Source organism: Euleptes europaea, chromosome 1 (genome assembly GCF_029931775.1).
Source record: "Euleptes europaea isolate rEulEur1 chromosome 1, rEulEur1.hap1, whole genome shotgun sequence".
NCBI classification, from domain to species: domain Eukaryota; kingdom Metazoa; phylum Chordata; class Lepidosauria; order Squamata; family Sphaerodactylidae; genus Euleptes; species Euleptes europaea.
In genome coordinates, this window is record NC_079312.1 from 27,898,174 (window position 1) to 27,913,418 (window position 15,245).

The following is a 15,245-nucleotide window of genomic DNA, read 5'->3' on the forward strand; positions in this document are numbered from 1 at the left end:
TTTTTAATTGTTTCAGTCAAAAAGTATCTTTTGGATTCATTCGAGCCAACAGTATTTAACAAAATATTGTCACACACGGGGACAACTGACTGAGTTTTCATGCAAACTGTTGTTCCACCCTTGCCAAAGCCACAGGATTTTTGTCACCACTTCTTTCCCCTCCATTTCTCTCATTCTCTTGTAAGATCCAAACGAGCCAACTGAGGAAGAAATGGAAAAGAACAACGCAACCTCATGGATGGAATTTATCCTCTTGGGGTTTCTAAGCCAGTCAAAGGCCCCTGCTGCTGTTTTCAGTCTGCTGATCTTTTTGTTCCTTATGGGACTTTCCGAAAACTGCCTCCTTCTCTACCTTATCAAAGTGGACTCTGGTCTTCAGTCCCCCATGTATTTTTTCCTGAGTCAACTGTCTATCATGGATATCTGCCAAACTCTTGCCATTGGCCCCAAAATGTCTGTAAATTTTTTAACAAAAAGGAATGACATTACCCTGACAGGATGTTCTGTTCAACTATTTTTCATAGTATTGTTGGCTGCTGCAGAATTCTTTCTCCTTGGTGTGATGTCTTATGATAGATATGTGGCAATATGCAAACCTCTGCAATATCCCCTCCTCATGAGCAGGAATATTTATCTGTCTCTGACAGTGGCCATTTGGTGTGGTGCCTTTTTGAATGCCTTGGTGCCTGCTGTTTATGTGCTGCTGCAGCACTACTGTCGCTCAAATGTGATTCAACATATCTTTTGTGATTTGCCATCAATGCTGAGGTTGTCATGTTCTGACTTGTCTGCCTTTCAACGAGTGTCATTCTTTATTAGCGCTGAGGTGCTTCTCCCCTCTTTGTTAACCATTCTGGTCTCATACACTTGTATCCTTGTTACAGTGCTGAGGTCAACTGGGAAGAGCCACAAAGCTCTTGGCACTTGCTTGTCACACTTGTTAGTGGTGGGACTCTTCTATGGGGCAGCCATGTTCAAGTATCTGAGACCCATGTCTTATCGAACGCCGTTCCAAGATGATATGGTCCCGCTGTTTTGTACCATTGTCACTCCCATGCTAAACCCACTCATCTACAGCCTGAGAAATTGAGATGTTCTAGAAGCAGCAAAAAAATTATGCAGGAAACATACAGTTTGATCGATGATGTCAGAAAATATGTATCACATCCTCCGTTTATGATAAAATAAGTGATTCATTGGGAGATTTAACAGTCCCAAATGTTATAAGTCATCAACATGAGGCTATCTTGACAACATTGTACCAATGGTGGCAGCTTGGGAATAACAACTTTAGTTGGATTGTGGTACAGTAGGCCCTGCAGGTACCCAATTTTGTATCATGGAGAACATGCATTTTTGTAGACTGATGAGGTCTCAAGTTTTCCACGTTCTTCCATTCCCAGTATTTCCAGGCTTTACTGTGCTCCAACACCCATAGGTGGATAACAAGAGGGCCACTTGTTTTGTGACCTGTAACTAGATTTTCCCTTCAAATTTAGAATCCTCTTCCTGTCTCCAAATGACCATGGCGATAGGGGAACACTCTGGAATCTCCCTTTGTTAAAGATATTCCAGGTTTAGCATGATCTCCCTGATTTCCATTGTACTTTAATAAGTGAGTACCAAGTCTAGGCTTTACCTCTTGTGTACCTCTTGTGCAAGGATTACTCCCTGCAATTTCAGGAATGAAAAATGTATCTTTAGTTGTATTAGCAGTGATTAATTAGAGAAAAAGAAATGATATACAGCTGAGAACAATGTACTACAACAGGGGTCGGCAAACCGCGGTTCCCGAGCCGCATGCGGCTCTTTGGCCAGTTGAGTGCGGCTCTCCGAACTTGGTTCGGAGCCCCTGCTCTTGTGCCCGCTCAAGCCGGCAGCCAGGCTGCGGAGCCGGCGCACCTGAGAGAGAGAGCAAGCGAGCAAGCGCAAGAGAGCAGGCGAGTGGGCGTGCTGTCTCCCCCCCCCCGCCGTGGAGAATGGCCAGGTCCCCCTTTCCCTTGCCCTCAATGGTTGGGAGGCTAAAGCCTCCCCTCCCCTCTAGCCATGCGATTGCTGGGCGGGCGGCTTGGTGGTTCCTGGCCCGCCCCACCCGCCTATCAGCTGTTGGGCGGGGAGGGCTTCCTTTGGTAGACCTGGCCTCTGGCTGAGTCTTATTGGGAGGCCATGTCTACCCACTGGCATTCTTGGCGGTAGACCTGGACTCCAAGGAGGGGGGAAAAGTCCCCCTTCAGAGGCCAGGTCTACTAATTGGCTTCTATGGGCCTCCGGAGGCCAGGTCTACTGCCAAGAAAGCCAATGAGTAGACCTGGCCTCCCAATGGGACTTAGCCGGAGGCCAGGTCTGCCAATAGGCTTTTATGGTGGTAGACCAGGCCTCCAGACGAGGACCAGACGGGGAAGGGGAAATGGCAGGGACTTACAATTTAATTTTTATCAATAAATAAGATCACTATTAAATATGATATCAAGTTTTATTCAGTGTACCTATAGTTTAATTAAGACTTAAAACTTTAGTTAAAGTTTATTGTTAATAAACAGTGTGCCTACCTTTATAGTTTAAGAAATTTGGCTCTCAAAAGAAATCTCAATCGTTGTACTGTTGATATTTGGCTCTTTTGACTAATGAGTTTGCCGACCCCTGTACTACAACATTTGAGCAAAAGGAAAATAATAGGTACCTTAAATGGAATCCTCTGTCTGTAAGTCTAAATGTACTCCGTCAAGATGGTAAATAATAATTAAAAAAAGGAAGTCTAGCCTCTTCCATTGCTGAGGTCTAAAGGAAAATGCATATCTCTGCAACCAAAGGGGCCACAGACTTATTTGTTTTTACAAAGCTGGAAATTCAGAGAATCTGATATACATAATTGCTGTATTGTTAAATCTATATAATGTTTTTCAAAAGTCCTACCTTGCCCAACCAATTGGAGTTGTTGAGAGTGTCACTGAGAATGCTGATAGGAGTGATTCAGTGCACAGTGCTTGGACTTTCAAAAAACCTTTCAATGAAGCCCTTTTAAGAAGCCCCTAAGTAAGTGTACTCTCGTGGCATAAAAAGCTGGATCCTCTGATGGACCGCAGACATGTACACTGTCACCAGTTTCAGGTAGAAGAGTATTTAGGCTGTAACTCTCCCCCCAATACAATTGGAATGAAATTTTCAGAGTGTACCTCTTGTGCAAGGATTACTCCCAGCTACATTTTAGGCAGATGGAAGAACTCATTTCCATTTTTGAGGAAATTAAAACTCTCACATAAAATGCATGGGGGAGCATGAATTGGGTTGGTTTTTTTTTTTTTTTTTTTGTCCTTTCTGTAGATCCTCAAGAGGGGGGGAGGTTGGAGTATATTTTTAAATAAAATGGTGTGTGTCAATGAGGGACACTAAACTTCCATTGTATCTCATTGCTTAGTCATTTTTTTCATATTCCAGCTGGTATTGGAATCTGGTCATGAGGAAAATGCTTCAAGTAATAGAATAAGGGATCATAGCATGGAAAAATAGTCTCTCTCCTTGTGAGCACACATTAGAACATAAGAAAGGCCATGCTGGATCAGACCAAGGTTCATCAAGTCCAGCAGTCTGTTCTCACAGTGGCTAACCAAGTGCCTCTAGGATGCCCACAAACAAGACGACAGCAGCAGCTCCATCCTGCCTGTGTTCCACAGCACCTAATATATTTGGCATGCTCCTCTGATCCTGAAGATAGTAGGTATGCATCATGACTAGTATCCATTTTGACTAGTAGCCATGGATAGCCCTCTCCTCCATGAACATGTCCACTCCCCTCTTAAAGCCTTCCAAGTTAGAATAATAGAATCATAGAGTTGGAAAGGACCACCAGGACCATCAAGTCCAACCCCCTGCACAATGCAGGAAACTCACAACTTCCTCCCCCCTCCACACCCCTAGTGACCAGAAGATGGCCAAGATGCCCTCCCTCTCATCATCTGCCTAGGGTCACAGAATCAGCATTGCTGACAGATGGCCATCTAACTTCTTAAAAATCTCCAGGGAAGGAGAGCTTACCCCCTCCCGAGGAAGCCTGTTCCACTGAGGAACCGCACTGTTAGAAAATTTTTCCTAATGTCTAGACGGACACTCTTTTGATTTAATTTCAACCCATTGGTTCTGGTCCGACCTTCTTGAGCAACAAAAAACAACTCGGCACCCTCCTCTATATGACAGCCCTTCAAGTACTTGAACATGGTTATCATATCCCCTCTCAGCCTTCTTTATAACTACCAATTAAGCTAGAGCACATACATGGAAAATAGCTATCATGCCTAATTGTTACAGATTTAAGGAAAATAACTAACATAGGTCTAAGCTAGGTTACAATCAAAACATGTACCTTTGATGGCCCACCTGGCTGTCATGGAGCAAATACCCAGGTCCCAAATACCCAAATACCCTACTCCCTTGCAGAGGAGTCTGAGTCCCAGCAGGGCTGCTGAAAAAAAAAATTCGGTAAAGTTCGGCTTCGGCAAAATTCAGCCCGTTTAAATTCAGGACATGCCGAAGTCCGAACTTCCCCATTTCGGATCTGCGAACTTCGGCGCGAGATCCCGAGTTCGGAGGAAAATTCGGCCCCCCCGCGCGTCTTCAGGGAAGCCCCCTGAAGGCACGCAGGGGTGTGTGGAACAGATCTGCGCCTCCCGGCCGGGACGCACAAATCTGTTTAAAGGGCCCCCCGTGTGCCTTCAGGGAAGCCCCCTGAAGGCCCGCGCGGGGGGGGGGGAACAGATCTGTGCCTCCAGGCCGGGAGGCACAGATCTGTTTAAAGATCCCCCCGCGCGCCTTCACGGAAGCCCCCTGAAGGCGCGCTGTAGGGTGTGGAACAGATCTGCGCCTCCCAGCTGGGAGACACAGATCTGTTCCCCACCCCGGGCACCTTCACGGGGATCTGTTTAAAGATCCCGAACCTGCCAAATTTTTTCCGCGGTCCCCCGAATTTGGCGAGTTTGGGACCACGGTTTCCCGCCATTTTGCTGTTCGGTTCCATCCAAACCGCAAAACCGCCGAACCATGGGAAGTTCGGCGGTTTTCCGGTTCGGGTGGAACCGAATCGACAGCTCTAGGTCCCAGCATGTGATCCCAGCATTTGGGGGAAGCGTTTGAACAAAGAACGATTCTACCTTTTAAATCTTGCTGCCTACTTTGTGGGCTGCTTCCCCACTCCAGACTTAGGGAACCTGCCCCTCATGGGAGATACTTCAAAACTCTCTCCAGTTAGGTTGAATGTCACATAGCTCACATCTGGATATCCCAGATTATGTTTTACAACATCTATCCATCCTGTCTCCCTGGCAGTTGAGTTCTCAGGAACTCTCTCGAGGCACCTCAAAGCACTTTATATCTCTAAATCCACAACACTTGCCTGTAATGTTAATGAAAGTCAAGCAAACTTTGCTTCTGTTATCATAAGTTGCTTTCTCTTGCATTTTGCCCTGCTACAAGCTCATAGGCCCTGACCTGGATACCCCAGGCTAACCCAGTTTTGTCAGATCTTCACTGCTAAGCAAGGTTGACCCTGGTCAGTACTTGGACGGGAGACCACCAAGGAATAGGCTTACAGGTCCCTCCTCTGCTCTGGCAGGAGGTTTTTTGGGTGGTGAGCGAGATCGCGTGCACGCGGGTGGCAGTGCCAACACGATCGCAGCACTTCCAGTTGACACCCGGAAGTGTGGCATCACAACAGGGCCTTCCTTTACCACTCAAACTGGGAGTTTGAGCGGTAAAGGGCCCCGTGCGATGCAGCGCTTCTGGTTTACAACCGGAAGTGTCACGGCGCCTCGGGCAGGCGTGTGTGCATGCATTGCCTGCGGACCCTCAGTTGGTCAGCGGGCAGCCAGGTGGATTGGCGGGGGTTTGCCCGCCACCACTTGGCACTTGGCAACCCTACCAAGGAACTCCAGGGTCTCTATGCAGAGGCAGACAATGGCAAACCACCTCTTGCCTTTAAAACCCTGCTGGGTTGTCATGAGTCAGCTGTGATTTGACAGCACTTTACATACATACCTGGGCTCATAGCTTACACAGCTTCATTTGTTTTTCCTAGCCCTACCAAATCATGTCCGCAATGTACATTTTGCAAAGAGTTTTCTCAGTGCTGTTGACACGTCCCGGTTTCTCAGACTGTATATGAAAGGGTTCATTGTGGCAGGCACAATAGTATAAAACACAGTATTAATCATGGACTTTTGTGCTGAATAGGAGGATACGGGGGTCATGTATGTCCACATGCAAGCTCCGTAGAAGAGCCCCACCACACACAAGTGGGACAGGCAGGTGCCCAAGGCCTTGTGGCTTCTCTCAGAGGAGCGAGCTCTTGAGACTTGCAGGAGGATGGCTATGTAGGAAGCAAGGATGACTGAGACAGGGATGAGAAATACCAGGAAATCCCCAATGTATACTGTATTTTCAAATGCAGAATTGTCAGAGCAGGACAACTGTACAAGGGCTGGATAATCACACATGTTGTGTTTAATCACATTGGACTTGCAGTAGGGAAGAGGTAGGACATAAAGGGAACAGGTCAAAGCCTGTACAGAAGACCAAAACCAGACACCCGCTGACAAGATGTAGCAGATTTTTCTCCTCATGAGGACTGGATATTGCAAAGGCCTGCATATGGCCACGTACCTGTCATATGACATGGTAGCCAAGATGAGGCATTCTGCTCCTCCCAAGACCAGTATGATGAAAATCTGTGTGACACACGCGTAAAGTGAAATGTTGTATTTCTGGGTTGCAAAATTTACTATTGTTTGGGGAACAATGGATAACACCTGGCAGAGGTCCATGAAGGCTAACTGGCTGAGGAAAAAGTACATTGGTGTCTGCAGTCCAGAGTCTATTCTAATTAGGATCAGAAGGAGAGTATTCCCAATCAAAGCAATGAGAAACATTAAGAGATTCATTCCAAGAAACACGGTGGGTGCCTTATGATACAGAAGGCCAACAAGAACAAATTCTGTCCAAGATGTTGTATTCGCCTCTCCCTTTGGGACATCATTTGCCAGCATTTCACCTAAAAATAACAAGATAAGAAGAAGTAGAAGAAGAATTGGGTTTTTTATGCCAACTTTCTCTACCACTTAAGGAAGAATCAAACCGAATTACAATCACCTTACCTTCCCCTCCCCACAACAGACACCCTGGGAGGTAGGTGAGGCTGAGAGAGTGTGACTAGTCCAAGGACACCCAGCTGGCATCATGTGTAGGAGTGGGGAAACAAATCCAGGTCACCAGATTAGCCTCCGCCGCTCATGCGGAGGAGTGAAGAATCAAACCCAGTTCTCCAGATCAGACTCCACAGCTCCAAACCATCGCTCTTAACCACTACACCATGCTGGCTCTCCATGGAATCAGTCATTAAAAGCTATGGCAAAATTTGAATGTAATGCATTATTAATATTATCTATGAAAAGAAGAATTTTTTTTTTTTAAAATCCTCACACAAATCTTTGTTGTTGTTTTTATCAAAATAAGGTTTTAGCCATATGTATGCAGACAGGCGATCTGCTTTATTTGAACATGAATGGAGTTATCAAAATCAGTATTGTCTACTCAAACTGGCAGCTCTCCAGGGTCTCGGGTCTCGGTCTTTCACATCACCTACTGCTAGAATTCCCATTCTCCCAGTGGGGTTGAGGGATCCCCCGCTCCCTGTTCCCACCGTCCACTGCTGATATGAGTGGAGGTGGGATTTTTTTTACAAAAAACCATGATGCTGGCTGTGGCATCATGTCAGTTTAGCTTAGGGTTGCCAACCTCCAGCTGGGGTCCGGAGATCTCCCAGAGTTACAACTGATCTGCAGACTACAGAGATCAGTTCCCCTGGAGAGAATAGCTGGTTGGGAGGGTGGTCTCGGTACCATTATATCCTGTGAAGGTCCTTCACCTCTCCAGGCTTTGCCCCTAAATCTCCAGGAATTTTCCATCTAGTTTAGCTAAACAGACTGAGGGTCCCCCCGACATGACCATTACATGCTAAACAAGACCAGTGTGAAATGTAAGTGGAAAGACTGCAGCTGGAATCTGGATTTAAGTGGACTGTAAGTGGAAAGACTGCAGCTGGATTTAAACAGAACGTACAAAAATATTTCATGTTTATGAAGCCTTTTATTATGTTGGGGGGTTGGGGGAAGGGGGAAAGAAACCCAGCCTAAAAACCAAAAGCTGCATACCCAAGATTGGGTGGAAAAGATTAAAAAAATATAATAGAGAAATATATTTTTTATTTTAAGGCGTTAAATTAGAATTTAAAACATTTTAAATGTTTTAATTCTGATTTAGCACCTTAAAATAATATATATATTTCTCTATTATATTTTTTATCTTTTCCACCCAACCTTGGGTGCCCAGTCTTTTATTATGTTTTCACCCATAAAACTTCATTTAGCCCAGATCCTGGGAAGATTATCACAAGAATAAATGCTGCTTAATATATCTGGAGAGTTCAGATGGAGCTGAATGAATCTAGTTCCATTTTGTGAACATTTTCTTTTCTCAACTTTAAAGGTAAATAGACGATCACTGACAAAACAGTGTACTTCTGTACGGTGTACAATTGCATCTATCCAGACCCCAAATCTGTACATTTTTTGCAAAACTAGATTATCAATTCTTAGGTTTTTGTGTAGACTCCATTATAATGCAATAGTGGCCAGAAAGATGGATTAGATGCTATTTTTATCTACAGACTACGCAAATTTTGCTGGAAAGTTGTTATCTGCTTAGACAAAAACAACAACCAGGCAACTTGGAAAAAAGATCAATCACTACATCTCTGCCTGATCTACTTCACAGGGTTGTTATGAATATAAAGTTGGGGGACTATGCACACACCATCCTGATTTCACCCACATTTATACTTCCAGCAGCTGCAGGTTGGTGCTTACCTTTAAAGTCTTTTTATAGTTCTGGGTCCAGAATACATAAAGGAATGCCTTCTCCTAACCTGTGTATCTTTCCTTTAGTGTAGTACCAATAAAATTACTGAAGTTTCATCTTCTATAACAGTGATGGCTACCCTGGGGAAAGCTTGCTCAGCCACAGACCCCAAATTATGGAACCCATTGCCTCTTGAGTTTTCCAGATTTAAGACTCTGGCTCATTTGAAGTCTTACTTTTTTGAAAAAATGCTAATAGTATATGATCCTATTAAGTTGTACTTGGGTTTCCCCCCCCCCCCGATTATTGTCTCAATCCAATAGATCTAATGATGCATTAAATTGTATCTTCATTTTACTTTTATTCTCTGCCTTGAAAATTGTGTTATTAAAATGATTATAAAGTTTCAAAATAACTAAACCGAGCATGAGCGACATTAGGTCTCTAATGTGTATTTCTTAACCTGTCTCTAGTGTGTATTTCTTAAATCCAAAGAACAACAAATGTTTTAATTGTCAAGAATAAGAAAACATTTAATACTTCTGCAAGATCTAACAAAATATGAACAAAATATACCTTTCAAAGTAAACCTATACATTTGCTTGTCCATTTGATGGTGATTGGTCTGCCTGTCTTTCACTCAAAAAATTGGGTATAAAAATATTGTCATCAGGTAACATTACAGAATATCAAATTACAAAAATGGTATGCCTTCTATAAAACTATCAATTTTTCCCCACCCTTACTCTAAGAGCAGTATGCATAGTACTCTGCTCCTTTTTATCCTCACAACAACCCTGTCAGGAAGATTAGGCTAAAAGAATATGATAGCCCAAGATCACCCAGTGAGCTTCATGGCTAAGCATCAATTTGAACCCAGATCTTTCAAAGCCAGGATTCTAACGACTATACTACACTGGCTGTGTTTTCCTTCAGAATTTACGAATCACTTAAGAATCACATACTTGAGCCTACTGCATATATTTACAAGAGCAGATAGACGGTGCAAATGGTCAGAGGAAATGTTTTAATTCTCTGATTTATCTGTTTTGTAGGTTCTCCAAACTATCTAATTTGATTTTGTCAAAAATGTTTACATACCCTCTATGCCCTGTTGTTGGCCCTCCAAAGGAACTGGTTGGCCACTGTGTGAGACAGGATGCTGAACTAGATAAAACAATCATCGGATCCAGCAGGGTTCTTCTTGTGTACTGCTACTGCAAGTGATCTGAAGTCAAAAGGTTTAGAGATTATGATTTTAAATATTTTAGTCTGTATGAAGCAGTAAAACCTTCAGCCACAAATGCTGACCCTAGTACTTTCCATGGTTTGTACTCTTAAAATGTTTTCAGTGTTTCAAAATCAAATATAGCACTTCAGCATAAAATATTTATATTTTGCAGCGAATTGCATTAGGAAAATAGATGTATTTTCATGTTTCTTTCCCTCTCAGTGTCTGCAAGACCCCTATTAGCATGATGGAAGTTGGGATTTTGTTCCAATGTGCATTACCTTATACATGCCAACATTTAACTTAATTTGCCACATTGTTGCCCACTCACCCGATTTGTAGAGATCCTTCTGGAGCTCTTCGCAGTCATCCTTGGTTTTCCCCATCCTGAATAATTTCATGTTATCTGCAAACTTGGCCACTATACTGCTAGCCCCCTGTAGATAGTCACGGACTTGGAAAAATTCATTTATTGTAACAGTGATGTTTTCTAAATTACCTCTTAAGTTACATTCTAAGTTAAGTACATTCTAAATTACATTTTCTAAGTTACAACCTTTATTAAGCTACTATTTATAGAAGAACATAAAAAGTGCCTTTTCATTCAGTTCTATCCTAATCAGGAGCAGCACTTTCATCACCCAGTTTTTAAAACCTCTAACGACAAATTCTCAGCTTTCACCACCTCAAGGGAATTTTGCACCAAGACTTTAATTAGGAGGCAGTTATAGAAGTTTTAAGCTGCCACCTTTCAAAGTTTGATACCATTTTTGTTGTTCAATTAAATTTTTTTTGTGGCAGTTTCTTTCTTTTTCCTGCCAGATAATGGGGTTTAATGGTGGAGCTATGCTTTTCTTCAGTATGCTGGTTCCAGCTCCGTACCTGTGGTATAACATGGAGAATGGTGTGGGAAAGGAGGGGAGCGGAAGGGACATTAATCATTACATCACCTCCCACTTCCCCCCACCATCCCTCTCTACTATACACTTGTTTACTGGATCAATGGAATAAGGTTGATGTTGTTTACCTAGATTTCAGTAAGGCTTTTGACAAGGTTCCCCATGATGTTCTGATGGGTAAACTAGAGAACTGTGGACTGGACCCTAGGAAGTTAGGTGGATAGAGAACTGTTTGCAGAACTACATTCAAAGAGTAGTTGTCAATGGCATTTCATCTGACTGGAGACAGGTGTCCAGTGGGGTGCCACAGGGTTCGGTTCTCAGCCCGGTACTTTTCAATATTTTTATAAATGATCTGGATGAGGGTATGGAGGGACTACTCATTAAATTTGCAGATGACACCAAATTGGGAGGAGCAGAGAATACACCAGAAGATGGAGATAGAATTCAACGAGATCTGAACACACTGGAAAAGTAGGCAGATGTGAACAAGATGCAATTCAACCAAGATAAGTGCCAAGTTCTACATCTGGGTAACAAAAATGAGGGACATGCATACTGGATGGGGGATACACTTCGGGGTAGCAGTGTGAGTGAACAAGATCTTGGGGTATGGGTAGATTGTAAGTTAAATATGAGCAGCCAGAGTGATGCAGTGAGAAAAAATGCTAATGGTATCTTTTGCACTATAGCCCCAGATTGCTTGTGCTATCTCTCGCCTCTCTATTAGAACAACACTGTTTCTTCTGTGTTCATCATTTCCAGAGTAAAACACTTAGTAATTTTCTGACTGAACATGTTTCGTTCACCCATTCCCAGGATTACAGTATTTAAACATTCCATTTCTTATTTCATGATTTCAAGTTTACAGGATTCATACTTCTCACATGCCACATTCCTGCTTCCCAAAGCATTTTCCCTCTGCTCTAATTAATCTGATTACAAAATGCATTATACCTTTGCATCCTTTACAAGCATTCTTTACAACACCCCTTCCACATTCTAACTAGGATAAAAGGACTCAGAGATGCCTGTTTCTACTGTACTCATGTCTGACAAAGGGAGTGTTGACTCTTGAAAGCTTATACCCCGAAACTCTTGTTGGTCTCTAAGGCACTACTGGACTGGAATCTAACGGTTCTACAGCAGACCAACATGGCTGAAATAGGCATCAAACAGCTTTAGATTTTTCTTTTGCATTCAGTCGGATGTTGCATTATAGCCCCTGATTGCTTGTGCTGTTTTTCGCCTCTCTATCAGAGGAACACCGTTTCTTCTGTGTGAACTGCATCAGCTACGAACGTCCTTTCAGTTTTAATCCATATGCACCATTAAGTATAGCACCATTCGTACTTGTCCTTGGCTTTACCCCAGTAGCTGAGTGTTTTCTGACCTAGCGGTCATGTTTTCCAGTACTAGATGTTCTTCCATTTTGGGTTTGGGTTGTTTCATCGTAGGATTTTTGAGGTATAAAATGATCACAATAATTTCATGTTGCCTTGTTCTGCACAGTACTAACCAGGGTTAGCTGAAGTATCACTATCATTGTCTCTGAAAGATCCTCCGCCACTGTCACCTTTTGCTACTCCTGCTGCCCAGTAGCTACTATTCAAGGATTCATCCTCCTCCATCAACACTAGAATTGCCAGTTCTCTTCTGATGTGACTGTTGATTCTTCATAGGGTTGCCAACTTCCATGCGGTGGGTGGAGATCTCCTGGGATTACAACTGATCTCCAGGTGACAAATATCAGTTCACCTGGAGAAAATGGCCACTTTGGATGGTGGACTCTGTGGCATTATACCTCACTGAAGTCCCTCCCCTCCCTAAATCCCACCTTCCTCGGGCTCCACCAGCAAAATCTCCAGGTATTTCCTAACTTGGTGCTGGCAACCCTATTTTCGAACAAGTGGATGTATCTTAGTCTGGTATCTCAGCTTTGACCATTCTGCCATGAGTGACTCTGGTAGAAGTTTAGACTCTTGATTGAATCTAAACACCTGATGGTATTCCTCTCAGTTTCATTGACACACTCTCACCCCTGTTATCCAAATAGCCTACCTGTGTGGGACTCCAAGCACTTGGAATGTAACCCTTGCAAGTTAAGAGCACACACACATGTATCCAGGTAAAATTAAATTAGGGACCATTGCCAGTGTATCTCAAGGTCCAGAATTTGGTAGTAGCACCTCACTATGAGAATGGGGAGATTCCAGAGCTAAAGCAAGTAGAAAATAGAATCAAAGTCTAAAGGTGCACGTGCGCACACACATTAAAGCTTAACTGCAGACAATCTAACACCTAGGCAATAGAAGCACAAAATAGAGGGAGTTAAATGAAAATATATAAGCCTGTCTGAAGCAGTGAGGGTGTCCTGGTGGAAGGACAGCAAAGGCAAAAGAAGCAGGACAGAGTCTGAGGCCAGATCCCGATCTCTGAGGGGCCTTTGTTCAAGATACACATGGGCAGTAGCAAGGAAGCTCAGGGGATGGCTTTGTTGGCCACCTATCTATCCCAACAACCTGGAATGCCACGAGGGCATATGGGACCAAGGTGAATAGGGAATGGCAAGGCACTGCTCTACTAAGGTGAACCAAAGTTTCCAGGACTCTGGAAGCCATCTTGGTGACCTGTGTAAAGCTTTGGATGCTGTAAGACAGGGATGGGTTGCTTTGCATTCCTCTGATCTCAAGGTGGAAAAGCTGGAACAACAGGAAGTAAATGTGCCTTCCTCGCATCCTTAATGAAACATTCCAAGCAGACATCTGGGAATGATAGCACAGCACCTTATTCCCATCAGCTATCAGAGTCCATTCATAGAACTGTGACCAGTCTTTTAGCATATCTAGATTCACCCTCCAGCTCCATCTAACTTGCAGAGTAGATTAAAGCCAAGACATCTCCTGTCCACTCCTCCCTTCCTGGGAAAATATTCCAAACATCTTCATACATCTAAAAATCTATACTAATGTATTTATTGGTACTTAATCAGGCAAACAGGAGCTCTGTGGCGCAGAGTGGTAAGCTGCAGTATTGCAGTCCAAAGCTTTGCTCACGACCTGAGTTCGATCCCAACGGAAGTTGGTTTCAGGTAGCCGGCTCAAGGTTGACTCAGCCTTCCATCCTTCTGAGGTTGGTGAAATGAGGACCCAGCTTGCTGGGGGTAAAGGGAAGATGACTGGGGAAGGCACTGGCAAACCACCCTGTAAACAAAGTCTGCCTAGAAAATGTCAGGATGTGACATCACCCCATGGGTCAAGAATGACCCGCTGTTTGCACAGGGGACCTTTACCTTTTTAATCAGGAAAACCAAGTCTTCTCTGTTGCCATTACCTCATGTTTTTTCATACTATAATATCTCAACTACTCAAGGAGTAATTAATCTTTTGTCCCTGGCAAAACCCTTTGTGTTGCCAGTTAGCATACTGCCCCAGGACTCATTTCTGGGTATAATCATTGGCCCCTTCACCATTCAAGTGTGGGCGTGTTTTCTTGGATCTAAATGCTGCACCACTTACATCCATAAGGCTCTTTCCTTCTGAGAGACGCTGGTAGTTCCTTAGCTGCTCAGCACTGCCCTCAATGCCCTCAGATCCTTGTGTCTACCCCCTCTTCTATTTCTTAGGCTTTTGAGTGTATTGGGCATGTGATACTGTAGTTGTATGTGTGCGTTTTTAGATTATTTTTCAATAAAGTTCCTTAAAATTATAAAATGTTTTCTCATTTAAGGGTTATTTCACTGGCATGCTCATCGTCGTAAAATTAGGAGAAAAGATTCCGTACCTCTCCCTCTTGCTAAGTGTAGACTCCAAAAAGCTAATGTTGCCACATGCGCTACCTGACCGCCCACCCTGGTCTTGGCAACTACTTCAGAGACTCACTGTACTGTCTAAGCATTAATAGCCTGCTGCTCTGGGCTAGCGCTCCGCTGCATTACCAGGCTGTCCAGGACAAGAGAGTGGGTCACCCCTGCAGAACCAGCCAAAGGGAAGCCATGATCCTGATTGTCTCCTGATCCAAAGGGAAGCCATAACTCTGAAGCGAGAGCATCACGTCGCTCTCTCCTGCAGCTCCCCCCCCCCAGTATCCTGTGAGAAAAACATCAGCCGCAATCTACATTAACAACTAGGAAGAACTCCTCTGCCGCATCCCTGGAGTATAGAGATTCACACTTTCCTGAGGTATTGTCGAACATGAGAAGATCGAGTCAAGCC

At 43.7% G+C, this 15,245-nt stretch overlaps 1 protein-coding gene and 1 pseudogene across 1 annotated transcript; one reads left to right on the plus strand and one right to left on the minus strand.

The window, feature by feature from the left end:
• Positions 1–211: 211 nt before the first annotated feature.
• Positions 212–1,138, plus strand: LOC130474393 (olfactory receptor 2T27-like; annotated as a pseudogene).
• A 4,936-nt stretch (positions 1,139–6,074) lies between these two features.
• On the minus strand, positions 6,075–12,662 carry LOC130474402 (olfactory receptor 2T27-like). Its single transcript, XM_056846001.1, has 2 exons — positions 12,551–12,662; positions 6,075–7,036 (listed from the first exon to the last, which is right to left on the minus strand). Exons 1-2 carry the CDS (start codon positions 12,660–12,662, stop codon positions 6,075–6,077), a joined length of 1,074 nt encoding a protein of 357 aa, XP_056701979.1.
• Between the last annotated feature and the right edge of the window lie 2,583 nt (positions 12,663–15,245).

What these genes read in the sequence shown, in the direction of transcription:
- LOC130474402 (XM_056846001.1), bottom strand. Translation starts at nt 12,662, where the DNA reads ATGGAGGAGGATGAATCCTTGAATAGTAGCTACTGGGCAGCAGGAGTA. An exon ending in TGATACTTCAGCTAACCCTG is followed by an intron (nt 7,037 to 12,550) that starts GTTAGTACTGTG and finishes TGTTATTTTTAG; the next exon opens with GTGAAATGCTGGCAAATGAT.